General features: G+C 49.5%; 1 protein-coding gene across 2 annotated transcripts; it reads left to right on the top strand.

Moving 5' to 3' along the window:
* Positions 1-121: 121 nt before the first annotated feature.
* On the top strand, positions 122-24943 carry LOC144175971 (serine/threonine-protein kinase RIO3-like). Of its 2 annotated transcripts, none has more exons than XM_077705053.1 (10): positions 122-280; positions 418-742; positions 5506-5696; positions 6620-6851; positions 7875-8028; positions 9031-9158; positions 12751-12933; positions 14768-15098; positions 16769-16873; positions 24662-24943. In XM_077705053.1, exons 2-10 carry the CDS (start codon positions 549-551, stop codon positions 24842-24844), a joined length of 1701 nt encoding a protein of 566 aa, XP_077561179.1. In that variant the 5' UTR covers positions 122-280; positions 418-548; the 3' UTR covers positions 24845-24943. The 2 variants fall into 2 exon arrangements, with proteins under 2 accessions (XP_077561179.1, XP_077561180.1); XM_077705054.1 differs by having other exon boundaries at positions 146-280; positions 422-742.
* The last annotated feature ends 1922 nt before the right edge of the window (positions 24944-26865 follow it).

The following is a 26865-nucleotide window of genomic DNA, read 5'->3' as shown; positions in this document are numbered from 1 at the left end:
GGTGTAATGAATTAAATGCGAGTAATAAAACTCTAAACTGCTATAATTGCGCAAAACTACTCTTGCTTGACTTTATAACAAATTAGCATAGCATTGCAATGGGTGTTTCTTTTTTTTTTTTTGTCATAATCACAACTGCAGTGTTTTTGCCGCTAGGAGGCCAGAGGGAAGCCTCCTTCCGCGGGGAGGCTAGCTGTAAGCTAAGCTAAAGTAGCAGAAATAATTAAATTCTTATTTTAAAAAGTTTAAACCATCACCCTAACGCCAAGGTAACCTCAAAGTAAGTGTTGTTCAGCTTGACACCTTCGTAGCAGGCGTCGTCATATCGAATGAACAGCGGTTGGCGGGCCGAATTGTTGCACCTCGTTGCGTGTGGCAACTCCAACATCTCCGCTTCACTGCGCTCTTCTGTTTCAGAAAGGATCAGCCTTATATCGCCCGAAGCAGCCTAAATCAACCGCAAGAGAAGAAAAAGAAGCTTAATCGAGGTGCACGAGGACTCGCTGGCAGACGACGTCGGCGCGCGGACTCGGCAGTACAACGACGTGATGGAGGGTGCCGACGTACTCGTTCCCGTGCTGACGGCTCCGGCTGCGAGCCCAACGGCCCCTCTGGCCGCAGCCCAGCGCCCGTGTCCCTGGGCGAAAGCGCCCGTGGCCCCGCAGCACGATGTGTCGTTCGCGGATGTGATGAGCGAAGAGCTCGCCCGTGCCTTGCAGCAGCAGGACCTGGTGGCGCAGAGGTGAGCTCGGGCCCTTGCAACGAGGGCGACAGAGCGATCGGCGCGCTCTCCGCCGAAACTGGCAGCATGGTGCCTTGATTGGCCACTGTCCTGACGCGCCCGCAAAATTCAGTACAGTGGAACCTCGTCACAAGGAAGTACTATCGGGGCAGTAAACTAGTTCGTTGTATCCGATATTCGTTGTAGCAGTAGGGGTAAAAATCGGCTCAAACTCAGTCGGTAATCTGACTCGCGCAATAATCCTGCATACTAAAAAGCATTATTCTAGGCTTAGAGCAGTCTAAACGAGGTAACCCAACCTGTCAACTCATAGCATTTCAAACTACCGTAAAATTCCGAGCAAGCGCCCCCCCTCAGCAAGGCGGAATTACCGGCAAAGTGAAGGGGGGGGCGCTATCCCGGAACGGCACCAAAATTCAAGATGGCGGAGACAATTGTTTTTACGAAAAAAAAACGCAGTGCGCGTGGTTTTAAACTTTCATTAGGAAGATGAACTTTATTACGCAAAAGATGTTACTGTTAGTTACTTTGGAAACCATTGGAAAACTTAGCAGCAAAAAAAAAAAAAGTTCGCAGCACTCTGCTGCCTCAGTCTTCGGGTGCCACGGCTTGATCTTACTGCTGTTCGTCACTTCCGAAACCATCGAAAGGCTCCTCAGAGTCTGTAGCCAAAAACAGTTCAGCGCACTCGTCTTCCAGTCCGCCCCGGTCTTCTGGCACCACGGCTGCGACATCTGCCAGCCCGCCGTGCAGGTCGCCGTCCTCGGAGCCATCGATTGCGTTTGCAATGCCGCACCCCTTGAAGCAGCGCGCCACAAGGACCTGCTGCCGCGACGGCTTCTTAAAGTTGCCTTTTGACGTCGTTTCGCCATCGCAGGAAGTTCGCGGAAATCCGGAAGGCGCTTAATGCCTCCGCAGATTCCTCGGGCGTCCTCTGGCTCTCGTTCATGGCGTGGCACATTGCAACGCCGAACCGCTGCTTCCAAACCTGCCTATGTAGTGGCTGGAAGCTACAAAGTTACCTAACTGCATGCTGTCTGCTATTTTTACAGCCCCTTCAGGCAGCGGCCAGTTGCTAACGGCGCATCCCGCACTTCTTTTGCGCTCTAAGTACTCGAACAGCGCATCATCCACGTACTCGCTGAACACTGGGGCACCATTGCTTAGCTTCCGTCGAAGTTTTGCTTTTCCGAAGTTTTGCTGCAGGAGATTGTCGAAATTCTTCACCTATTCACGTATGCGCTTTCGGTCGAGCTGAACTGTCGAGAGGTCTGGTGCACGTTTTTCCCGTGCTCTCGGTGCCATCGGATCACCTCGATTTTCTTTGCAACTGTGTTGGAATGCATGACCAACCACCGCCAAAACAAAGAAACAAATGGCGTGTAGCATTCGGTTGAAGCAGATTGGATTGTATTCTTAGACTGGCTCCAGCAAGCCAGTGTTGCCTGCACGTGGTGCGTGATAACTGCGTGGAGGGAGGGGGGGCGCTTTCCCGGAAGGGCGCGGAAATTTGAAATTAGCACTGAAGTGGTGGGGGGGGCGCTTGCACGGGTGGGGGCGCTTGCTCGGAATTTTACGGTAAACGGACCGGAACATGACAACGTGAAATTACAGCAGAACAAAGTTCGCTTGACAAAACAGGCCACCGTTTTTATTTATTTTAAGAGGAGTGTGATCTTCATCTGGCGGTTTTTCACAGCACTGCAGGATAAAGATTTCCGAAGTGTAACAAACAAAAGGGCATTTTCTATTTCAGTTTTTTTACAAACTATTAAAACAACTGCTGTGTTACCTTGTAACTTATTTTGCTTTTCTATGCAGCTTTCGAGTTTCGGGCCTGGCGCGAACCAAATATTTCTTCGTTATAGCCGGTATCGCGTGCGGCCGTCACAGTTTCAGTTTCGCAATAAAAAGAATAAGCGTCCCTAAAAGAAAGCGTGACCAACCAAAGTTCGCATTTACTTTGCTATAGCCGGTAAATTCACTATATCAGTGTTCGTTATAATGAGGTTCAAGTGTAGTAACATATATCAGTGACACATCTGAGAAGCATGTTGAATGTAACGAAAATGAAATCGTATTACAGAAAGCATAGACCATCAGCATAACGTCAAATTTACTTCGCAGCATGCAGTAGCAGATGACAGCTGTTATGCAGGGTCAGGCGTTGCTAAGCGAAGACAGCTCAGTGCACAAGTTATAGTTATACAGTCAAACCTCGATATATCGAACACGGGTATATCGAATTATTGCCTATATCGAGCACTTTCTATATCACGCGGAAAATTACATGCATTTTTAATTTTTTATTTTGAACTGGGACAGACATGAAATGGGTATATCGAACTCCGCCACCCCAGACTGCCCAGACCGCTCGCGCTCTGTTGACAGGCGGCGAGCTATCCCGCAGTACCCTCTAGGATAGCAATGGCGCGATAGGCGTTTCCGACTGCTGCGCATCGGTTACACCGAAGCAGAATTGGATGGTGCAAAAGAAGAATGCGAGCTTGAAGAAACCTGGGGCCAGCTGGAGCGCTTTGTTGTGCTGAGCCACGAAGCATGTGCATTGATGACTTTGTTGGCGGTGACGACAGCACCGGAACGACGGCGGAGCTGACGGATGTGGAGATCCTAGCGGGGGTTACTACTGAGCGCACAAACGAAGACGCTGCCGAGGTTGTACCCACAAGCGCTGATAGTGCCCCGCTCCCGACTTCGACCGAGGCTTCAGCGGTTTTGGCCCTACCGCACCGCTACTGTAGCGCTACAGAAGGCACTGGCCTGTCGCTTGTGGAACGTTTACGTTGAGGAAGTCGTGTATAACACGTCAGGCTACCTTGCTGCAGTACTTTAAGCCAAAAGAATAAATACTTTGAAGCACCAAGTGAGTATTTACTGCACAATTCGTTAATTTGTAGATTTGTACTAGTTTAAGACGCGTTTTTTACGTGATTTTATGTATCGAATTCTGGTTATATCAAACTATTTTGCAGGCACCGCGCTGTTCGATATATCGAGGTTTCACTGTATGCTATTATTCGCCGGATGTTGGAGCTGTTATTTTTGCCGAACTCGGGTGATTGGCTCAATTGGTCAGTTATTTCCTGATCAGTTGCACTCCTAAGAGGTGCTGTTTCAAGGCCCAGCAGGATAATGTGATAGTAGCAGTGGCCACAGTGCATGATGGGCAGAGGTAATGTATCAAACTCACCTTTTGCAGTATGGTGTGCTATGTACAGGTAGAAACTATAGAGTTTCATATGCAGTAGACTGTCGGTAAACGGAACTTCAAGGTACCAAAAAAATTAGTTTCGTTTAACAGGAGTTCCATCTATACCTGTGCCACACATACACGAAAAATGACGTTAATTGTTTAAGGCCTTACGTTACGCAATGACATTGTTTGTGCAGGCTGTGCTACACGCCAAAACGGAAAAGCATTAAACGTGTTAGGCATGATGGTGATAATGACCAAAAAGAGAAATGCACTCATATTTTTGAAGCTCTTAGCGTAAAAAAAACGTCTTACAAGTGTTAAAAGTGTTTTTTTTTATAGGAAATGTTAGGAGAAATAGTGCTTTCTAAAAAATGGTGAGTCGTTTCTAAAAGTGACTTCAGCAGCTGCCGTTGCCTGCCAGCGGTAGCCAAATCTGGAAATTTCAAAACGTCGAGTAACATAATGTTTTGCAAATCATCTCATTTCAAAGTTCAGCTATGATTCCGCGTAAACACTGGTGCCGAGAGTTTCGCAGTTTCATTTGGTGCTCATCGTGTTTGAGAGTAGGCAGATTTAAGGCGTTCGTGCAAGCGAAGAAGTTGTGCGGAACGACTTAAACGGAAAATGACATTAGAGCGAATGGCATTAGATTTTTGTGTAGCAGCGAATTAATGCGATTAAAACTTGAGGCATTACTTAATGTCATTTTTCGTGTACGTGTGACACTGGTATTTTTAAGAGAGATGTGCAAAAGGGCAAATTTATGTACGTACACACTCTTAATACCATTTCATGGAACTATGTAGCTGATAGTTTTTTAGAAAACAAAACTACAAAGTAGTTTAGGCACAGCATTTACAAAGTTTATTTGGCAACAGTTAGTCACTGTACACTAAAAAAATGTGCACGTTGTGGCACACCACATGTAATTGGTAGAACTGCTTTGACAGTGTGAAAACATGCTGTGTTTTCAGGTGTTCAAAGAACTACCATCTAATGTAACAGGTGAAGCACGTAACAGCTGAAATTGAACCGAAGTGCATATAGCCTGTAGCGTCTGTTGGGTTTCGTTTGCATTGAGATCTGGCAAAATGACGAAAGACTGCCTCAGCTCGGCCACAAGCTTTCCTCGGCCCGTGTCTGCACTCGAAGAAAAGGCCCCCGTGTGACACATGCGCTGGTGTGTGCAGGATCGGGCCCAGCATTGGCCAAGCCAGTGGTGCGAAACCTTGTACAGGAATGGCACAAGGAGAGGGACAGAGATGTGTGATACGAGGTAACCCTGACAGTGCTGGTCGCATTACAGCAGGAAGTTGTCCGAATAATGCCGTGTGGGACTGTGTGGTCTGCACAGTGTCTGAAGAAGTTGCTTCAGGGATTGTTCAAAGTATGGCTAAAATGGTGCACTGCCGGGCCTGAGTTCCCCGACTCTTCTCGGAGCCTGTTCAAGTGCTCGCCTTTGAGTGTGCAACCCAAGCGGCTGTGAAGGGTCTTCCTCCTAGAGGGGCACCACTCACGGGGTCTTGTGTGAACCCCCTGCCCGCAGTGAGCCTCCTTTTCCCCTGGTGGCCGCTGGGGAAGGGGAGGGGTGCCTGGCGGCGGTGGCGGGGCCTCCACCCTTGGAGGAGGACTGCAGCGACGACCACGCCCTGGCCCTGCTGCTGCAGTCCGAGTACGACCGGGAGCACGACACCGTGCTGTGCCGGGAGGAGAGGAAGTTCAATGGGGCCAGCAAAGGTATGGCTGCCCTGTCGTGGTGACTAGGTGCGAAACCTGGGGCAGTTTTTATTCGTTCATTTTCACAGTAAGTGCCCACAGCGCTTTTCCACTCGTTACAGGAAGGGGGGCTGGAGTAGAAATACATACATAACAGGCGAACAGAGATATAATTCAAAGTCATGGATGTGCAGGTATTCAGCTTGGAACCACACAATTGACTGCACCTGTGGCTTGATTGACAGCTGGCCTTTGCCAGGCAACAAAGCAGATGTGCCACCGATTTGGTAGCCACCCACAATGAAGGCAGCTGCACAGCCTTGCCTTGAGCATGCTCCACTGCCTCCAATTAATGCACACACCATATGGTAACCACACTTGAAGGGAACACAATTAGAAATGACGTGAAAGCTAAGGTGGGGTAATGGAGCCATTTCCTTCACTTTTTCTCGTCTTCCTTGTGTGTAGGCGGCTGTGAATGCGAGGTCTTCTCGTTCATTTAGGACGGCTCAGAAGTTCTCCATAGGAGGTGCAAACTTTATTTGGCCATAGGATTTCTATTGCAGGAGCAGTTTGTCTGCTCAGGAACTACTAGAACTGCTGAGGTTGGGCAAATAAAAGATGCCAGTAGACATTTTTATTGGAGTTGAGTGTGAAGCGGAATGCAGTACAGTTGTGGGCCCCAGTTGAACACAGCGTGTGCCTGCCATAACAAATGCCCCCCTACCATGCGTGGGCTAACACTCTGGTTGTGAGATCTGCAGCGAGCGTATGCAGTGTATGCAGACCCTGCATACGCTCCTCGATTCACCCACGTGAGGGAATCGCGGAGGGCATTGCGTGAGCAGGGTTGCAGCTTGTGACACGGATGGAGTGGGAAGTCACATTGTAAAGGTTTGTGTGGGCTCGGGTGTTGCGGCTCACGAGCCCTGTGCCTGGTGCAGTGAGCGTGTCATTTGACAACTACCGGCGTGCCCGGGAGCCCGTGGAGACGGACTCAGAGGACGACGATGAGGACATGGGCCTGGGCCAGTCTGGTGGGCGGCACTGGGACTCCTTTGAGCGGGACCAGCGCACCTCGCAGGCCATTGGGCGCTCGGGGGTGGCCCGGCAGGCCGGCGGGGGCTTCACCACCAAGCACGACGCCACCGTCTGTGGACGCCGCAATGCTTGCCGGTGGGTGCCGCTTGAGGGCGATCGAGTTTGATCGAGGCTGAACCTTTGGGGCTTTTGGAGCTTTTGCCCACCCTCGTGCTGGGCCATCTTGGTGAACCTTGCAGTGGCCCCATACCTGGTGTGCGGGTGAAATGGTTTCATACCCCTCGGCCGCTTGCAACTCTTTATCGGCACCTTTTATTGCTGCAGTTGAGAGTAGCCGCATTTTCTCGCTAAGGTCAGAGTTCTGTGTTTGGGTGGCCATTTTTGTGATGCTGAGGCCCCACTGGCATTGAAGGAAGGGAAGTGATGGCAGTATGGCAGTGTTTACTCTGCCGTGACGCACTTGGAGGCCCAGCCCCCACGATGCACATGGGGGAAAGGGACACCATCCCTTTGGGCAAGCTGGGGCATTCTCCTCTGCCTGCCGAACTGAGATGTTTCGGACCGTATGGCTGCCTGATGGCAGCCACAATAACCTAGTGCATGTACTTGCCATTTTTCAGGCGAGCCTGAGGGCTGCTGTAACTTTTTCCCTTCTTTCTTGTGCCGTCTGAATGGTTGGCCTTTCACGCCAGGCAGTTAGGCAGATTCTGGAACCACTGCTTGGATGGGAATTTGCCTCCCACAGCTTCGGGGCTTGGCAGTCCACTGAGGCAAATGAAGGAGCATCGTACGGGGGAGTGTAGTGGCAGGCTGTGTGGACAGCAAGCGGGAAGGAAGGGGAGGGGCGTCAAGTTTGTGTCCCACACCGTTGCACTGGCCTCTCAAATGCCTTCAAACCAAATGTCGTTCAACTCAAATGGCACTTGGTTCAGATGTGCTTCGAGCTCGTTTAAGTCGAATGCCCACCGCGGACGACATTCAAAGCTGCCAAATGCCTTCAGATGCAAATGTTTGTACTTCCATCCCAGTCCCTTCGGACGACTTAGAAAAAACTGATATTGAAAACTGATATTAATGAGTTAACATGAAGATATTCTTAGCCAGTGCATCACATAGCTGATAGCGCTGAGGGTAACGGGAGGCTGTCCTTGCGTGCAGGGTGATGGAGCTTCCGCCGGGCATCTCAACGGGGGATGGTGCAGGCTTTGACATGCGCCTGTCGAACCACGTCTACAACTCCCTCAAGGTGCACTCGGCCCAGGAGGGACGCCGGGCTGCCCGGCTGCATGACAAGCGGGAAAAGGCCACTGCCGTGAGCCCCTCCTCTTCCGTGCACGCCTGCTGCTTCACAGCACAGCTGTTATGCTGTCAACCCTTCACTAAGGAAGGAGAAAAGGAGTGCCACATTTTCACGCACCCCTTTGCAGGATAGACAGGAATAGTGTTCTCTCAATAGGAAGCAGCTTGCTCTGCTCGAAAAGGCGTCCTGGAGCGCAAGTCAGGCTATCTGTAGACAAGAATTGTCTGGCAGTGTTCATGATTCTATCGTAGAATACCACCAACAATTCTTTGTTTGTGAGCTCAATTTTTCCCGGAATAAACCAAGAATTCAGTTCTGGGATATTTCGTGAAACAAGGGCATGGAAAATGGAAAGTGCCAAAGGAAGCGTGTCTTATTTCTGTCTCATTGCATGCAGGCTCAAGGTATTTTCCATTGTCTGCTTTCTTAGAGGTGTTGTACAGGCTATTTGCAGTTACGTAACCTCCTGCGTGCCTGCGCAACATGACAAGTAGCCATTTTTAAATGAGGCAGCCTCAGTACGGGGCCCATGCAGAGGCTGTACTTGGGACTTGCGAAATGTAGAGGCGCAGCACAATGTGGCTAAATTTGGTAGGCATGCCGCCACCCCATTGTGATATGCCATATGTGCAGGCTCCTTTATAGTAGTATCTGGTCATATGTCCCACATAATTGTTTTAACAGCTGCACAACAATCGTGGAACTGAAATAGGGAGCCTTCTTTTCATCTACTGGTGATCAGGAGAAGAGAGCTGAGCATTGCTTGTGGGCTTCTTAAAGGGGTCTTTGATAGAAGTACTGCTAGCTACAGTCTGGTGAAAAAAAGTGATGGGGGGAAAAAGGCAATCTAGGGCTGTGGTTTTTTGGTTCGTGGCAGCTTCTGCAACACAAAGCGCATGTATGATGGAGACCGTCGGCATTGCAAGGTTGGAGGCATGCTTAAGGCACGCCTGGCAACGTGTGGTGCCACCCAAGAGAGAGGCTTGAGGGAGCGCGCATGCATGCCGGGTGCAGGAGCAATCGCTGGACCCCAACACGCGCCTGCTGCTGTACAAGCTGGTGAACCGGGAGATCCTGGACGAGGTCAACGGCTGCATCAGCACGGGCAAGGAGTCCTGCGTCTTCCACGCCGCTGGTGGCAAGTGAGTGCAGACCCCTCTCGCCCCGTCAAGCCCCCCACCGGGGACAGGCCTACAGGTGCGGCTGAGGACTTTGGTGCACCACACGTGCGTGCACTTACAATCAACGTAGGGAATGCAGTTCTCTTTTCATGGGCGACACAGAGGGCGTGCGGATGCAGCTTGGCTGCTACTTACTTTCTCACCTTATGTGATGCAGTGGAGCCCTGGTAATACGACTTTCAAAGGACTGTGTGAAAGCGTCGCGTGAGCGGGGTGTCGTCTGGTCGAGTGTGGATAAATGCCAGCCTAATAGATGGTCTCACGGGACACGTGGGCTAAGAATGTATTTAAATGACTATATTTAGCGCCTTTGCGTGTGGCGTATTGAAGCGCAGCAAAGACGAGGACAGGAACACAGACGACGACACGCAGAGCGCTGTGTGTTGTCGTCTGTGTTCCTGTCCTCGTCTTTGCTGCGCTTCAATATGCCAGATGTACCAACTCGCCCAAACCAATACTCTCCTGACCTTTGCGTGTAATTTGCAAACCTGTAGCTAAAACCCCAAGTTCCTCAAAAAAGAAAAGTAAGCAACCCCTATTTTGTGCCCCCCTCCCCTCGCAGCATCTGCACAGGCCCACCAGCCCTGCTCACGAAAGACAAGCTGGAAAGGCCGCCAGCAGCAAATTAAAAGGGGAAAAGGCCAGAAGGGGGAACTGGCAAGGCCGCAAACTAGTAGCGACAGAAGGATAAGCAAATAGCGAAATGAATGATAGTGTGAGGCGCGATAAAAGAAAAGGTGTGAAAGAAAAGAACCAAGCAAAAATGCAGCTTAGCACTGACGAGCAGGGATCAGTTAGGTGGTAAGAGGGATCAAGGCCGGAAAGAAAAAAACCACTGGGTGATGCGGCAGTTGAAACAACATGGGGGGAGAGAGCGTCGTTAAACGAAGAAACGTGGATCAAGTGGACGAGGAAAGCAGGAGTTAGGTCATCGTCGTTGGGTGCTGCATATGTGTTTTCACATTTGTTGGCTCTGTGGGAGCTTCGAATTGGCGGTTCACCGGCCACCTGGACTTTCCCCGTTTGGCACACTGGCGCTCCGCTGCCGCATGGGGCTATCGCCAGTATCCGTGTGCTTGCTCGAGTCTGTTCAGCGAGTGGTCTGGCCTGCCTGCGGACCTTTGCGTATCGAGCAGCGTCAAGTAGGGTTTAGGAATAAAACAAGGCCGGGACAAGGCGGCGAAGCGGGGTGAAATAGGAGAAAAACGCCTGCCTACCCCCGCCAGCGTCCGTCGTACGAAGCCAAGTGCGTGCACCCGAGCGTTGTGTAATCGGGCTTTCTAACGCATTGTTTCTATGGGGAGTTTGCCAGGACCGCGGCAATCTGCCATAAGAAGTGGGTCGTCGTATAACCGGGGTTCCAGTGTATTTGGAATGAAAGAGCAAAGTGATGACTGGAGGTCAGGTGTTCAGGCATTTAGGAAGCATCTTTTAGATGAAGTTCATCAGTAAAGCTTGATGTCGGGCTAGTTGGTGTAACGTACTTTTGAAAGCGAGTGCGCCATCTTCTCGTGAAAGTGTACGTTTTTTTCCCGTGTCCGGCTCTGTGTTCACAACAAGCGCAACTCACCTTCAAAGGTATGTTTTAGATGCCAAAAATAGAGCATTTTTCAAAAGCTGTTTAGCAGCCGAACAGATTTTTGATGCAAAAGGCAGACCTGCCAAGTTTTACGATTTTATCGTAAAGTGCCCGATTTTCAGCACATTTTTACGAGTATCGTAATGACAACTATATTTTTACGATTTTTGAAGTTTCGCGCCGAAAACTTGGCAAGGTTGTTCCATACAATCCAATCTACTGGCTGCATCTCGCCATTTCACGAAGTCGTGCTGACAACACTGTATCGGCTTGTATCTAGAGCCTAAGCCGAAGACTATTCGAAATGTGCTTGCTTTCTTTTGTTTCACAGTGTGCTTGGTGTGGTGCGTTGTGTGCGTTTTTTTTGCTCTGCTGACCAACGTTGAGTACAAGTCTTCAACCACCCAAAGAGATGATGAAGACCTAGTAATTGGCAGCCAGACCACGCAGAGCTTGTAAAGCCTGAAGAAAGAAGCAGGAGAGGAGTTTTTACATGAATCAGAAGATTCTTCGTGCCGGCAACAGAGTAGGTACATGATCTTGAAATTTCCACTCAAGTGTGACCTGTTGAAGAGTGCAGAAGTGGCAAGGCTTGCTTCCATTGAACATGCCAGGTTTCCGATATCAAGTATTTAGTCAACCGCTTCCCAGTGCGCTTCCCAGTGCGCTTCCCAGTGCTTGTACCAGTTCAAGAGGGGCAAGGTATCAATCCTGCTCTGGACGACAATCGGGCAGAGTTTGCCCGTCTTCACTTGGAAGAACTACCCGCTGAAGTAACAAAGCAGGAACGGATCGACGAGCAGTGGCGTGCGGTGTCCGATCTGCGAGGAGTGGATGGCACTTTGAATTATGCTAAACTTGCGAAAGTTATGTTGGGGGTCTTGACTCTCCCGCATAGCAATGCAGAGTGTGAAAGAGCTTTCAGCAAAGTCAGAAAGGCGCACACAGTTCCGTGCCTGCATGTCCGAAAAGACAGTTGAGCATTTGACTGTTGCAAGATGTGCCAAGACAGCAACGGCCTCTGTGCTAGCCCAGCCCTCTACTTCCAAGAATTAATTCTTAGAACATTTTGTCCGTCTTTTGTGATATGTTTGCTATGTATTTTATCCAAGCGAGTTTTTGAGGAATAAAATGGCATTTTAGTATTTTTGCATGCAATCTTAGTATTTCTTGGCATCTTCTGTAGTACTTGGAGCAGTGTGGGGTTGGCAGGTCTGTAAGGACACGCTGAAAACTACTATTGGATGTGTAGGGGATACTGCAGGGTCACAGCAACTGTGCTCGCTGCTGATGCTGTTGCTTTGGTCTCCAGCATCCCCTCAGTCAGTGTCCACATGCTCACTGCAGCAGCTCCAGCAGAGACCCTGGGTCCCACATTTAACACTGACTGAGTGGCTGCAAAGTTCACCTTCAAGTTAGTCTAAACTTTTCCTTTTTGTGTCAGCCACACGTAAACGAAAATAAGCGTGAAATGTACCCTCCCCCCGGTGGAATTTTCTTTTTTCATTGCTCTAGTGGCTGAGAAAAGAGCTGATTGTTGTGTGGTGAGGTTGCACACCTATCAAGCTGAAGGGATTCGTTCCCAAAAAGCTCTGATTCAGTTCACCATTCGTCTTCAATGCTCTCATTGCACCAAACAGGGGTGGTTGTCAATGTCATTTTGTTCTGGCATTCCTAGTGGGATTCACTATAGCTCAAGTTGCCAGTATGAGCTCTCAGTAAAGGAAACTTGGGCACCACCAGAACCACACAGGAGGGAAGAGTATAGTGTACGCAGATTTAGTGGTGCACCCATTGCAATGGTGCACACACTCTTCTGTTGCTGAGGCGGAGCGCCTGAGAGCAGTTTGGGGGGGAAAGAAGGGAGCCGACACTGTTTTGCCCACCTCGACCAAAGCCTGCTGAGAGAGACAGAGAGGCCATTCCTCCTTGTGTTGCTTCACCTCCTGGGTTTGTGCGCGTGTGTCCCCGCAGGAGTGAGGAGTTTGCGGTGCCCGCGGAGTGTGCGGTCAAGGTGTTCAAGACGACGCTGAACGAGTTCAAGAACCGGGAGCAGTACATCCGCGAGGACTTCCGCTTCCGGGACCGCTTCAACAAGCTCAACCCCCGGAAGGTCATCCACCTGTGGGCCGAGAAGGAGATGCACAACCTGCGCAAGTGAGCCGGGAAGCGGGCACGGTGTCTTGTGAAACCGAGCAACAGGAGAGAAAGGGCAGGGAGGAAGCAGACTAACGGGGGCCACTACTTCTGGCTCACAGTCACTAGGCATGTGCAAGTCTGAACAGGCAGTGGGGAAGGATAAACTTCAAACGATTTGGAAGCACATAATGTGAGGGCAAGTGGACTCCCATTTAGGCGGACTCGGTTAAGATGAACACTGTGGTTAAGACGAACAACGTTCTTGTTCTCTTGTAACGTCCACAATGTAAAAAACCTCTGCTCGAGATGAATTTTTGATAATATGAACAAATTTCCACAGTCCCTTCAAGTTCATCTTAACGGGAGTCTACTGTATTTGTGAAAGAAGTAACCAGCAGCTGCCCCAAACACTGCAACTTCACTGGCAGCTTATTTTCATGCAACAGCTGATGCATTTGTACAGATTTGAAGCATTTTTCGCAGGGCACAATTTCTGTGCATTGAATGCTCCGAGTAGTAGGGCTCAGTGGGAACTTTGAGCAGTAGCTCTAAATTGGTTTTTCCGATGCGCTGCACCACCACTGTGGTCACCGAGGGCCGTCGCCACTGAGTGAGGAGACCGCACACGGTGCCAGCTGTGTGAACTGCCAGTCTGGAGTTGCTCCTTGAATTGTTCTATGTGCAGCTGATTCTGGTGCGAGGCTCATGTGGGTGCCGCAAAAAGCAGCTCCACATATTGTGCGCTGAAGGCACTTCCTCTGTGAACTTTGTCCTGCTCTGTTCACCTCGCCCATATGCAGTTCACCTCGCAGGTACGGAAGTTGAAAAACTGGCGGACTTGGTTGTGTTGATTCTCATAGCATTCGCCCACATGCAACAGCCAGAAAGGGAAACTTCTGACTCGGTGCTTGACCTTTTATCTATCGGTGGCAAGTGTACTGCTTGCCCTGTTCTGTCTGGTCCTCTTCTTCACCTGCTTGCTCAAAGGTTAGGTTAGTTATCGTTCAGAGGAAGCAGGACAACATTGCTGATGAACCAAGTGCGAGTGTCCGCCGTGGTGGCTCAGTGGCTGCGGCGTTGTGCTGCCACGCCCAAGAGTGCAGCAGGCTCGATCCCGGCCACAGCAGCTGATTTTCAGATGGAGGCTCCGGCAGTGACAGAGGTCGAGGCAGAGAGTGGGACTGAGATTGACGAATGCATATCACAAAGAGACACCCGTTTGTCGGGATTTTGGCATGTAGTCAACATCCCCTGCAGGTTTTGGAGATTAATTAATCCAGAGCCTTCTACTAGTGTGCACCTCGTTACATTTGGGTGTTCTGGGCCTCGAGGAGTGGTTGAATGGAAGAGGAGGACATGTCCTGAGGCAGGGGCACACGGAAGGAGAGGATGAGGAGGTCCCAGAAAAGGACTCAGTCTAGCGTAAACACGTGATAACAAGTGTGCATCATGTCACAACGGGATGGCTGGGCCATCCCGTTGTGCTGTACTGCACACTCGTTATACAGTGTTTGGTGGCACTTGCAGTTGGTCGCACAAACTGTCACAGGACAGACAGATGTGGTGTGCAAAGAAGCGGCAGCAGGGACTGGTGGACCTTCTGTCCTCTTTTTCACGTTCCTCTAGTTAACTACACCTGGTGTGCAAATTGTGGGTGCGTCCCCAAGACTCCTTGAGCTCAATCGATAAGGGAGGATGGGTCCACCTCTGGGGTTCTTTGATGGGAGCTGGGCAGAGGGAGGATGGGAGGGGGGCTGGAATGGCAAGTTTTGTCGTGTCGCACTGCACGGGGTGGGGCACGTTTGACTCGTCCGAGCAGCAGGAGTCGGAACGGTGCCCTGCCCTCCTGCAGGATCGAGCGTGCAGGGCTGCCATGCCCGTCGGTGGTGCTGCTGAAGAAGCACCTGCTGGTGATGTCCTTTGTGGGGGCGGACGGTGTGCCGGCGCCCCAGCTGAGGGAGGCCCAGCTGGCCGGGGAGCAGCTGGCGAGCGCCTATGCGCAGACGGTGCGGCTGGCCCGGGAACTGTACAGCCGCTGCCAGCTGGTGCACGCCGACCTGAGCGAGTACAACCTGCTCTGGCACCAGGGCCAGGTGGTGCTCATCGACGTGAGCCAGGCCGTCGACCGCCTGCACCCGCACGCCCTCGAGTTCCTGCTGCGCGACTGCACCAACGTCTCCCGGGTGAGGGGCAGGGAGGGAGGGGGCTATTATTACCGTGACGCTCTGTGCTGGGCAAACGAAGCACGGCACGGCATGGCCCGTCTGCTTGACATTTGACATTATGGTTTGTGTGCTCGCTGGGCAATTTGAACTCACTCCTAGTAAAAAGATTTGAATGGCTTGTGGGGAGTAACAGATACTGTGCACCCTAAGAGGATCAAATTTTGCATGAAATGGCCATTAAAAATTAGACGTAGGGGATCAAAACAGCAGAAAAAGAGATCTGTGAACCCACAGCCTTGTGTAAATGCTCACCATGAAGAAAACACGGCAGGCACCTTTATGGTCTTCTGGGCAAGTTGGTATTGCATTGCTGACGAGTAAAGCGCAAAAAAAATTACACAAGGGACGAAGAGACGAAGTAAAGTGCTTTTCTCTGTTCTTCGTTGTCCCTTGTGTAATTTTGTTGCGCTTTACTCGTCAGCAGTCACCGTAATAAATTGCTTTTCCTAGAAATTGCATGGTACACTGGAATGCACTGACTCCCAAGTATAATGCTGTCAACCACCAGGCATGGCTGGCACATCTGGTTCTGGTCCTAGCCACCTTTGACAAGGACAGTGGAGGCAGACAGACAGCACTCCACTGTGTCCTGTGTTTCTGTTTTGATTGTCCCTGTCTAAGTGCGCTGTTAATCCTTCCTACAATGCATTGCCAACTGGCCCACCAAGCAGCCACCGCCAGGGAAGAATATTGGACAGTTTTGTTTTTAACATACTTATCAGACAACCCCCACAAAGACGGCCTTGATTTCGTCCACGTCCAAAAACGGGACAGGGTTCTTTACTGTGGCAGTATGCTGGGACACCCAGAACGAACTTTCAAAATGTCCCGGAACCATCCTGGTTGAAGCAGGCTGCCTGGTCCCTTCAACTCAGTCCTAAAGAGGGGTTCCAGGGTTAATGGCAGGTGCTGCGAACAGCCGTTGTCAATAGCAAACCGCTGTGAAGGGGACATCGCCCCCCACTGAAGGAGCATTACCAGAATTTTCCCAGGGGAGTGCGCCAGCTGGTGCAGTTCACATGCAGACAACCCCAGTGGCAGGTTATTAACACTGTTAGGGCCAAATTTTTTCCCCAAATGCGACCCCCCAGGGTCTCAATTTTTTCTGTTGCTGATATAAACTCTTTGGACGGATCTATTTTGAGAAAAAAAAATTGTCATTTTTTTAGGGTGATCATAAAGTGACAAAAAAATTGTTTGTGTTGTTACATACATGTGGTTTATTCACGAGAAAAATTCTAAGAAAATTTCGCTGATGCAAGAAGCGGGAAGTGCCTAGAGGACGAAGCTGAAACCAACCGCTACGTGTCCACGCGTGATCAAATGCGCAAGCAATAGCAGGTGCACCGCTTAGTAAAGCATGGGGGGAAAAAAAAGAACGGAGCCATCGGCACAAGAAAAAAAGTTCACGTATTTCCGCAGTGTGGCAGCACATACCAAGCGAGAGAAATGATTGAAAAAGGCTCGCTTTTTAAGCATGCCAGCATTGACAAACATGCAATCGTTGACCCTGAAAGGGTTAAGACATGCAAGGGCAGCCATGCTTTGAGGCTGTCCCCGAACACGGTGTGCGCGCCTGTGGTGGAAGCCCCGCCTGCTTGAGCCCCCCCCTCGTGTTGTGTGTGCAGTTCTTCGAGAAGCAGGGCCTGGCGGACGTGCTGAGCCCCAAGGAGCTCTTCACGCAGGTGTGCGGCCTCAACCTGCCCGGGGAGGGGGCCGAGCTGCTGTCGCAGGTGAGCCACCAGGGGCTGCTGGGAATGTCTGGCGCTTCATGCCACCAGGGGGAAGCTGGTGCTCTTTTCTTGGCGTGCTCGCATTTCCTTGGCCACCGGCAAGATTTGCGTGGACGTTTCGGCCCATCATCACTGCTTGCTCTCCCCTCTCTTTCCGGCAGAAGAAAGTCTGCATACCCTTTGGAGCATGCAATACCACCAGGGCAAGAGGTCGACCAAAGAAAGAAAGGGGGGGCGAGGAGGCAGCGCATTCAAAGGGATAGTTGAGGGTCATATCACAGCCTGCTTGACTGGGAATTCAGCCCTCCAAGGGCCACAAACAGTGCAGTGGAAGGACTCGCTGTGTGCTTTCTGCCTCATCTGGCAGTGTGATACTGCAGTGTAGACCGCTTATAACCTATGTCGTGGGAGCCGCGAAAACCTTCACTATAAGCGCTACTGCACTACAAACAAAGCATGCGCAAACCCGACCATATCGCAAGCTATCTTTAAATCATTCTTTGTCGTCACTCAAACGAATGCCGCTTAAAAACAGGGGTTACGCTGTTTGTTCTGTCTGTTTTCTTCCACATCGGATGATGGTGCAGGGTCTAACAAACCGCGAGCGCAGCCGTATCTTGTGCTTTGTGCTTATGTTTTGAGTGACCGGTATTTATTAGCTTCCAAAAGAACGGATGCCACAGTGAGGGAAGACAGCGTGGTAAGAAGGCAAGTCACGTCATCTGCGCCTTGCGTTCACCACGGCAAAGGCGGTTGCCAAGCGTGCAGGTAGTGCCCGGCTGGCTACCTCCAGCTGTTCGAAAAGGGGAAGGGCGGCTACTTGTCTGCACAAGGTGCGACTCGCAATAACTTACCACGCCCAGCAGGGGGGGGGGGGGGTGGCAGTGACAGGCTCGCTATTTGCAGAAGTTTGCCAAGAGCAAGGGCAGTTGTGGTTATCACGCGAGTGCAAAAAGAACACCCAAACTAAAAGGTGCCTTTTTTTTTTTTTTTTTTTTTTCATCTTCTGTGTCTATGTTAGAGAAGTGAAGGGAGTGCGAGATTCGTCAAATGGCTAGGGCTTTTTTTTTTTTTTTTTTTTTTAAGGGGGGGGGGGGGTGAAGGGGTTTTTTTTTTTAATGATGCCCCAGCTGCACCGGTCGATCAGCGGACCCGCCAAAAAACCTCACTATAAACAGTATTCTGCTTCGGGCAACCGCATTTTAAGCGGTACGCTTTAGCATTGAGTTCTATGGTCTACCCTACCCTACCTGTGGTCAGGAAAGCCCACGTTATATCCAGTCTCGCACCACAAGCGTTTACGTTACAAAGGATCTACACTGAATATGCCTCTATATTGTACCTAGCATGGTTTGGTTTCTGCTGCTTCCTGCCGCAAGGTGCCTGTCAAGCCTCTGTTAGCTCAGAAGTTGCAGTGAATTGGCCTACCACGAGGCTATACATGGCATGTGAGCGTCGTCAGTTTTCTTTTTTTTTTCTTTCATGTCTGCGTGTGTGCTGCAGATGTGGAACTAATGAGCAGCACTGTCAGCCATTGCAGTACCTGCTTGCGTGCCAGTGCGTTGAAAAGTACTGCCACAATAAACGCACCCCTCACGTTGTTTATCAGAATTTTTTTAATTTTTTGCGGCTTCTTGCACGATACGCCTGCCGCACAGATTGCACCCAGATGGCCGTCGGGTCATAAAGAGCACTCTGACATCTGCCATTCACCGTGGTGGCTGTGCCTGTTATCGCCATCAGTGCAACAAAGTGTCAACTTCAAACATTGAGGGCAATCTGGCAGAGGAGATAAGATATGATTGCCATACAAAATGATAAGAGGTTGTGCCTCGTATAGAAGGTTTCTGAAGTTGTTTCATGGGATTTTACTCAATGCTCAACCACAGACAAGAGTTGCCGTGTGCACTTGCCTTCCAAAAACCAAAAGCAGAAAGCAAAAAAAAAAAGCGAGCTTAGGCTTTCCTTGTGGAGAGACTGCCATTCACACATGCATTCTTACAGGGAAATGAAAAACAGCCTTACCGTTGCTAGTCATTAGTGCCAAATGCGTACTTCAAAATATTTTAATACTGACATTCCGATCAAAGGCAACATTGCATTATTTGATTGAATAAAAACTAATATTCACATACGCCTAGCTGGGCAGCATTTTCCAGGCTCGCATCTATGGCATTGCATTAACTTGTTACCTGGAAAAATTGAGCAATTTTTAGGGGTTTACAAATACATACTTCTTTCGCTGAACACATTGCAGTGGCCTGAAATGTAGCTGATTGATTGCAGTAACATGTTATCATAAATAATGCTCGCAAATAAATAATAAAAACTAAGTTGCATAAAAAAAAAATCAGGCACCCCTACTTCTACCGACGACAATGGTTAAAACGAAGCCTTCTCGTGAGAGATTCCTTGGTACTAGTCATCTGGGCTTGGACTCTTGTTCGCAGATGGTTTAGACTTTGGCTCTTTGAGCTTTGACTTTGACTTGCGCGCAGTTTCGTCTTCTAATTTCAGCGGCTTTGACTTTGCCTTTGCACGAGGAGAGCTTCGTATTCAACCGTGGTCGTCATTCAATGGAGGGATGCATGATTTTTCTGCTTAATTTTGCACGTCTATGCACCCCTTTCCAAATCCAAACTACTTCGAGTGTGTCGGAATGCCGCAATCAGATACATGTCGGCTTCATAATGCAAGGGACACAAGCGCGATTCCGACCATGGGGAAACTCTTTTCCTTCCACTTCCCCCACGATCATCATCATCGTCAGAGAGAAAAAGTTGGCTTTCCTGCAGCGCATTTTCCACATGCCATATGCCATCGGTGAGACATAGCAAGCATTGCTGTAAAACCGCCCATATAAAAAAAAAAAATTCAGTGCCTACATTTTGTAGGTAAAATTTTCAAAACACATGCAAAAAAAAATTTTTCTTTTTGCATCAACAATTTGTCAGATTCAAAAACAAAAAAAAATGCAGTGTCTAAAGTGCCATGCGACAGCGCTCTAGCTCAGCACTGCAGGCACGGCTGGAGTGCCATCTGATGACATTCTAATATTAAGGACTCGGCTAGCACTGCCCAAAGTGGCCGTCGTTGTTGTGTAGAGTTTCCGGTTTAGTTGATGCCAGGGACAGTGGTTCAAGACCAGCTCATGTCCTTTTTTTTTTTTTTCACTTTTAAATTGAACTACAATTTTCATGGCTAAGGTTAGTTTTTGGTGTTTTCAATGGTTGCTTTGTATTCACTAGGTCATGTTCTGTTAGTTTAGGTTGGGTTATCATGCTTTACGTTATTTAGAGCAATGTACAGGGGTGAGACAGCTGCGCATATTGCACACATTTGATACAAATTTGTTTTCCTGCGCCAGGCTGCTCCGAAAGCTTGAAAATGGCTAAAATTGCGCCAAGCTGCTCCAGAACAGTCTGAGCCAAGGATTTTAACGCTCCCGTCAGTTTCACTGGGGGAAAATGCTCACTGACGGCATAATTTTCCAGCACCCCCATGGTGATGGTGTTCGTGAAGGTTTAATAGATTGATCATCCAATAAAAAAACCTGCATAAAATTCTCCCCGAGATAGTTGTTTCGAAAGTCATAATGTCGGGTTGCACATGTTATAATCTGTGCATTTTTTTGAAGTTTTCCCATCGAAAAACATTGCGAAGTCCTGTAGAAAAAATACCTATGTGTACTAAGGCGTCAAACTACTTGTGCAAGCTGATGAAAAAACGGCAATTTTTGGAGCGCCGTATCTCCGGAACGACATTACTGGGCGCCGCCATCTTGTGGTGGTGAAGATCGGAAAACATGGCCACCGGGCAAAGCAGCTGCTTGTGGTTCAAGCAGAGTGCTCTTCGCCGATTTCTACCATGGTTTTGGTTGTGGGAGTGGCTGGGTTTACATTTAGTCGTTTGATCTGTTGCGGGAAGTTGCGTGGTGCACACGAATTCGCCGTGTTTCGGCCTTGAGTGTGGGGCGCAGTACGCACTTGAATTGAAATTTCGGACTCATTGCGGTATTATAAAATGCCGAGTTATTCCTGCCTTTGACAGCGAGCTTGCGAGCGGCGGGAATGGGATGATCGACACTGCATAAGTGGCGGGGCAGGCTACATCGCCGCAAAATGTTCAAGCGGTGCTCGATAGTGGGACGGGCTATTATTGCACACTAGTAATAATGGTTCATTATCTGAAGTGAAATTTAAGGCAAAAAGGAGGTGGCTAAACATACCAACGTTACTCAAATTACGATCGTAGCGAACGTGCACCGTGGGGATTGAAATGGGGGGCTACGACTGTCACCTCACTTCGCGCAACTTTTGCCGTGGCTCTACTACAAAAATAATAATTTCGGCATTTAGATGATAATAAAACTGCCTTAACGATTGCTTAGTTTTTCAATTCGATATTTTCAACAGAACTCTACGCTATCTATGCATAGAGCCTAAGAATTAATAAAACTGGTTTGTAAAAAGGTAGTGCAGTTCGTACCTTGTGATACTCTGGTAGGAAAAACTTTATTGAAGGGCCGTTTCAGTGTTAGGTATGTTCAAAACCTGTTAAAATGCATTTTTCTCCGTTGAGTAGCCAAAAATCCGATTTTTTAAGCTCCTAAGGTGACATCATAAATGTTGTTCTTCTGCTGCAAATTAAAGTTGTGCTGCTCCAAAATCGAGATTTCGCTGCTCCAAAAACTGCTCCCAAATCTCATTCAGCTGTCTCAACCCTGAATGTAGTTCCAAATGCTTTTTTTTTTTTTTCAAAACATTGGTGGGCGTCGGTGTAGTGGTGTGCTTGTTGTACTGTTGGACGACACTTCAGACACAGCCTAGAAAGAAAGATTATTTAAAGATTTATTTGTGACTCTCCCAAGAGTGTATGAGCGCCGCGTCCCTGTCCTTTGCGGACTTGAAGGTGACAAGTTTGGAAGGCAGCATTTCTTGGGCATTCCTCGCACACTGTGCCCATCACACTTAGTGCGCTGTCCGTGGTCGTGCTCTAGCAGCGCCATTGGCTGCTGCTTTTGTTGCCCCACCAGTGTGTCCTTGTCATTGCCACTCCTTCCACTTTTGCTCCCCTCACCGACGGCAGGCTCCATTCGGCAATGCGTACAAGCAGTTGTGGGAGCCACAAGGCCTGTTGAGGCTGAGGCAGCTTCTGTGCCAATTCCAGGCAACAGCAGCAGCTCTCTTCACACGCCATCTCCACTCCGTCACTCTCTGCTCTTCTGTCGCTCACCCTGGTGACGGGGTGACAAGGATGACGGTGTCTTCTATTTCGGACTGGATGGATCTCTTGAAGAAATCGGGCAGTTTGACATTAATCCTCCCCTTGTGATGTCAAAAAACCCTTTTCAATGGCCAACTTTGCACTTATGTCCAACACAGTATTCTGGACAAGCACGCAATACCGAAAAATCTACCCAGAGTTGGAAATGAAACTTGGTGGCAAGTGCTTGCTGACACCTACTGTCAGTTTATTACGATTTGATTGAGCAGTCAGAGCTCGCACTTGTACTTGTGATTTAGTGTCATCTCCTGACTCATTAGTGGAGCGCTGCTTGCAGAAACGAGGGGCTGCAAAATGCTACAAAAATGGCTCAGACCCAAAGGCATTTTAAAAAGTTCCAAAGAATGGGGACACGAGGAAGGGACACTTGGATAAGGTGGGCGCCACACATCAACTGAGGGTGTATTGCCAAAAAAGCAGCAGCACAAACAAGTGCACAGAAATCCTACAAGAGACACATGGCACGGCTTTCACAGCAGTGAATTTGATTTCCACTGGAGATTTGCTTTATCCTTTGCATGCAAGACCAGTAAAGGGGTGCTCATGCTTTTATCAGTTGTTGCTGATGCAAAAGGCCTCGAGCGTGTCTCTTCTTGCATCCTAAATCTGTGGAGGACGTTTGTGCCCTGAAAATCAGGCATGCACAAGCACTGCCGATGGTGACCTGCCACATGCCCCCCCCCCTGCCAATGACTTAAACAAGTAACACAGGGCTCCCTTAAGGCTAACTGCACTCAAATTTTCGATGTGGAGATATTATGATCTAATAGCACACATAAAAAAGAGCAGTAAATGTAAAACACAGCGATCAAAACGGGAATGCATGCTGCACAAATGGCTCATAAACATAGGCATTTTCAGAAAGGAAACTGGAAAAAAAGGCCGCCGTTACTGACGACTGGACGTGGCGTACATGATAGAACGGAAGGGGGCGCACCAATGCCAGCGGTTGTAAGGCCCCTAAAATTGGGGCCTTATTAAGCAGTCGCTCACAGCAGTGTCCAAATGCGCATGAGAGGCAGCGCATTTCGCATTGTTGTTTCCACAGAACTGCCTTTGGTAGTGAAGTTATGCACCATGAAAAGTGCGCACCGTGTTGCGACCGTCCAAGACGCAGTGCCTCATGCAGCAGTCGTATATGCATCAGCTGCCTGGGGAAAAATTCCTGCTGTTGCGAGTTGTAAATTAGGGGCGTGATCACCAAAGACTATTGAAGAGGAGCTTTGATCAGCCTACGCTCTAGTTGTCATCTCACTTTTGTCGGGGAACGAACTCGCACGATCAGTGGCAAATCACAGGCTGTGCTTATTATGTTGTGCGCGCAAACAGCTTGGTCAGTCTCAGATCAGTGCCTTTCACCTGGCTGCACATTCAGAATCAAATTGTGAAATTGCACTGAAACCATGTGTCAGCTTGCAAGGCTAGACGATGCGGTAAAATTGAAATGCCTGAAATATTACCCTCCTACCACTGGTTGCTCCGTGCGCATAACGTTACCTCGGTGCGTATGCTTTCGTGAAACACTAAGGTTCGGCAACCTTTCGTGTATTGCCGTGCAGACTTTGGGCGGTAACAGTTTGATTTGTCGACCTAAAAAATAATGGACGAATAACTCTGCACTTCTTTGCTTCGTGGCCACTCAATGAAACAGTGCCGCTTTCATTGTGGGGCCACGATTACTTTAAGCGTTCAACGGGTCGCGATTACCGGGTGCCTTGTGTTGGCAGCAGGGTGGGTAATTTCCTTGGCCAAGCATGGCAGCGCTTCATCATTGAGGCAGCTGCTGGGTCAGCTAGAAAAGGTACATTAACACTCTGAGTGGGGACTTTTTTTGCCGAGCACCGGCTCAGTAAACCGCGAGCACAATTGAACCCACAGCGTGCACACTGGGTATCTTTCACTCCCGCATCGCTTGACCAAACGGCATGCGGGCCAACAACTGATGAACTCGGTGCATGCTGAACTGGTGGATATTTGATTTGGTTTGATTTGTTTTTATTCTTGCGCGAAAAAACAACAAACAAATCACTTTCGAGCAAAGTGAGCCGGGGAAAAAAAGCCGTAAAAACAGCTTGACTAGCCCCAGCCCCCCGTTGCAGACAGGCGGCAAGCGGCATTGGCCAATATTAACAAAAAACAACACAAACAAAAAACGCAACATGTATACAATATATGCAGTGACTATAAACAGCACTCAAAATACATACTGAGCAGGGTTTGGAAAAGTAGTAAGCTTACGAATACAATAGCGAGAAAGAGGAAGATATTTATCCTTATAACAACATCATGAGTTAAGTGTAATGATGCTGCGTAGATGGTTAAAAGAAATGGTAGAAATGTCTTGATAATTATTGAGTAAAGACTTCTCTTGCTGCCACCTGCAACTTGGGGTAAGGCGCTTGTCAAAAGGGAAGTGGGGAGGTGCGCAGAAGCAGGTCAGCCCAGCTCCTTTCACTGCACGCACTAGTTGACAAGCGCATCTGTTGTTCTCTTCCCTTGCAGATCCAAAATTATGAGAGGAACGAGCAGCTGCTGACGAGGGAAAACCAGAGGAAGGCCGACCTGTTCGACACCCTGTTCGAGAAGTCCATGGACGAGAAGTCTCGCATCGGGAACGAATCGGCCGCCAAGCCGGCACCGACCAGGGAAGCAGTTGAGGGAGAGGGCACTGCCCAGTCTCAGTGACCTGTGGCCTTCCTTTTTTTATGCAGCTTTTTACCAGAACAATGTATTTGCCACTGTCGGTAAATTGGAATGTAAATAAAAGTAGATTACGACGACCTGTCGGCTAGTGTGTGTATCAAGAATGTAAGTACGGTGTGCCTTGCAGGAGGTGGCAATAATGCGTCTTTTTCACACAAGTATGGCATGCTTTAGCTCTGCTATACAGTAGCATAATTCTGCAAAGTTAAGGAGAGGCTGCTGGTTGCTATGTTCCAATACGTGACTGCTCAGGGCATTACAAAAAGACTGGAAACACTCGAAACACATACCAAGCACAAAGGGGAGAAATGATGTGTTTCACCAGTTCGCCATTGGCCTTTAATTATGTTTTGAACTGTGGATATGGCCCACGAGGTGAAGCCATGCGGCCCCCAGCTTGGAAGGTGGTTGTGAGCCAGTGCGAACTATTGCAATCATTTATACCTCGCTGCTCGGCTCCTGTCGATTTGGCCTGCACTTTCCGCACGAGTTCACGATTAGTTCGGCTGAGGTGCGTCCACTGCAGAACCGGTCCTGCACTTTTTTAAATGCGAATGCATTTATTAGCCGGGGGTTGTCTTGCTCCGTTGGCCGGTGTGCGCCTGCATTCCTCCAGCGCGAGTGCACGTGAGCGCGCGCCTCGTAGTTCTGCCTTCGTCGTCGTCGTCGTCGTCGTCGTCGTAAATGCAAATGCATTTCTTAGTCAGGGGTTGTCGTGCTCCGTCGGCGTGCGCCCGCAGGTGTTATCTCTCCGCGCTCCTCCTCGCCCCTAGCAACAGCTGTGGCGCGCCTAGCAACCGAAGCAGGTGGTAGCTCGGGCGGAGTAGCGGAGGGCAAGGGGAGAGGACACGCCCGAGGGAACTTGATATCGCACGCCGTTGCCACGTCTCCCGTTCGAGACACATCTCCGTACAAGGACTTGTACACCCTTGCCTACACCGGAGACGGAGTCTTTGTGGTGACCGTGTACCTCGCGCCCAACCTCGCTCGAGACGCCGTTGCCGCGCAGCTGGACGCGGCTATGGAAAGTGTGCGCGTGCGCTCCAAACCCTCTGACCCCATAGTCTTGGTTGGCGACTTCAACGTTGACGTGCGCAAGAAGAGTGGGGAGTGGCTGGTCGAGTACATGCAGACCAGGCACTCTATGCATTGTCTCTCTGCCGGCTTCGACACGTGCCCCACTACCATTCACGGGAGTTGCATTGATCTGGTCTTTACGCGAAACTGTGACGCGCGTATGCTTCTCACAGACCCTTTGACCGTGCACTTTAGCGATCACAAGGCAGTGATTGTGGTCGTCAGGTACAACGATAACACAAACAGGTGCTGATGAATAAATGATTACGTTCACACTCTCGTCATTAATTACGCCATTACTCGCAACACACTCATCGGTGCACCCAATGCATTCGCATTTCTGCACGATTCCCTTCGGGGAGGTGCGGGGGAATTTTTTTTATCTGTTCCTGCACCTCCTCTCGGAAAAGTGCAGGGAAAGCCGTGAACTCGTCCTCTACTTTCTGCACCATTTCCAAATCGAAGAGGAAAGTGCAGGCTGCACTCGAAAATCGAAGAGGCGAGTGCTGCACTACCTGAATGGGTGCAGCCAAATTGAAGACACCTAGAGCTCTCTAAATGCGTACCAGTTGCGAAACTTAGCCCTGTTACACAATAGCTTCACCCCCCCGGCCCCTTTCTTTGCCAGTAAAAACCAGAGAAATGTGCGACAGCCAGATGAAAATCATTGTGCACTTTTTTCAAGCATCATGAAACTTCATAATGTGCTGCCGCTGGAGAAGGCTTGTGTAAGTGGCGAAAGTGAACATGCGCTGAAGGATCTGCTGGACCGTGCAGTGGAAAATGTTTTCCCGGAATGCCTCGGTTCCAATGTAGCCCCACCTAAAGAAAGTTGACTGCGCAACCCCCAAGTTTGTCAGGACCCCCCAAACGACGTTCATGACTTCCCGAGTCATTCATAAGTGCGATGTGGGCTGGAGTGTGTG

The sequence above is a fragment of the Haemaphysalis longicornis genome, unplaced genomic scaffold (genome assembly GCF_048455015.1).
Source record: "Haemaphysalis longicornis isolate Haplotype H1 unplaced genomic scaffold, Haemaphysalis longicornis Haplotype H1 scaffold_3, whole genome shotgun sequence".
Taxonomy (NCBI): Eukaryota; Metazoa; Arthropoda; class Arachnida; order Ixodida; family Ixodidae; genus Haemaphysalis; species Haemaphysalis longicornis.
This window is presented reverse-complemented; position numbering and strand designations above follow the sequence as displayed.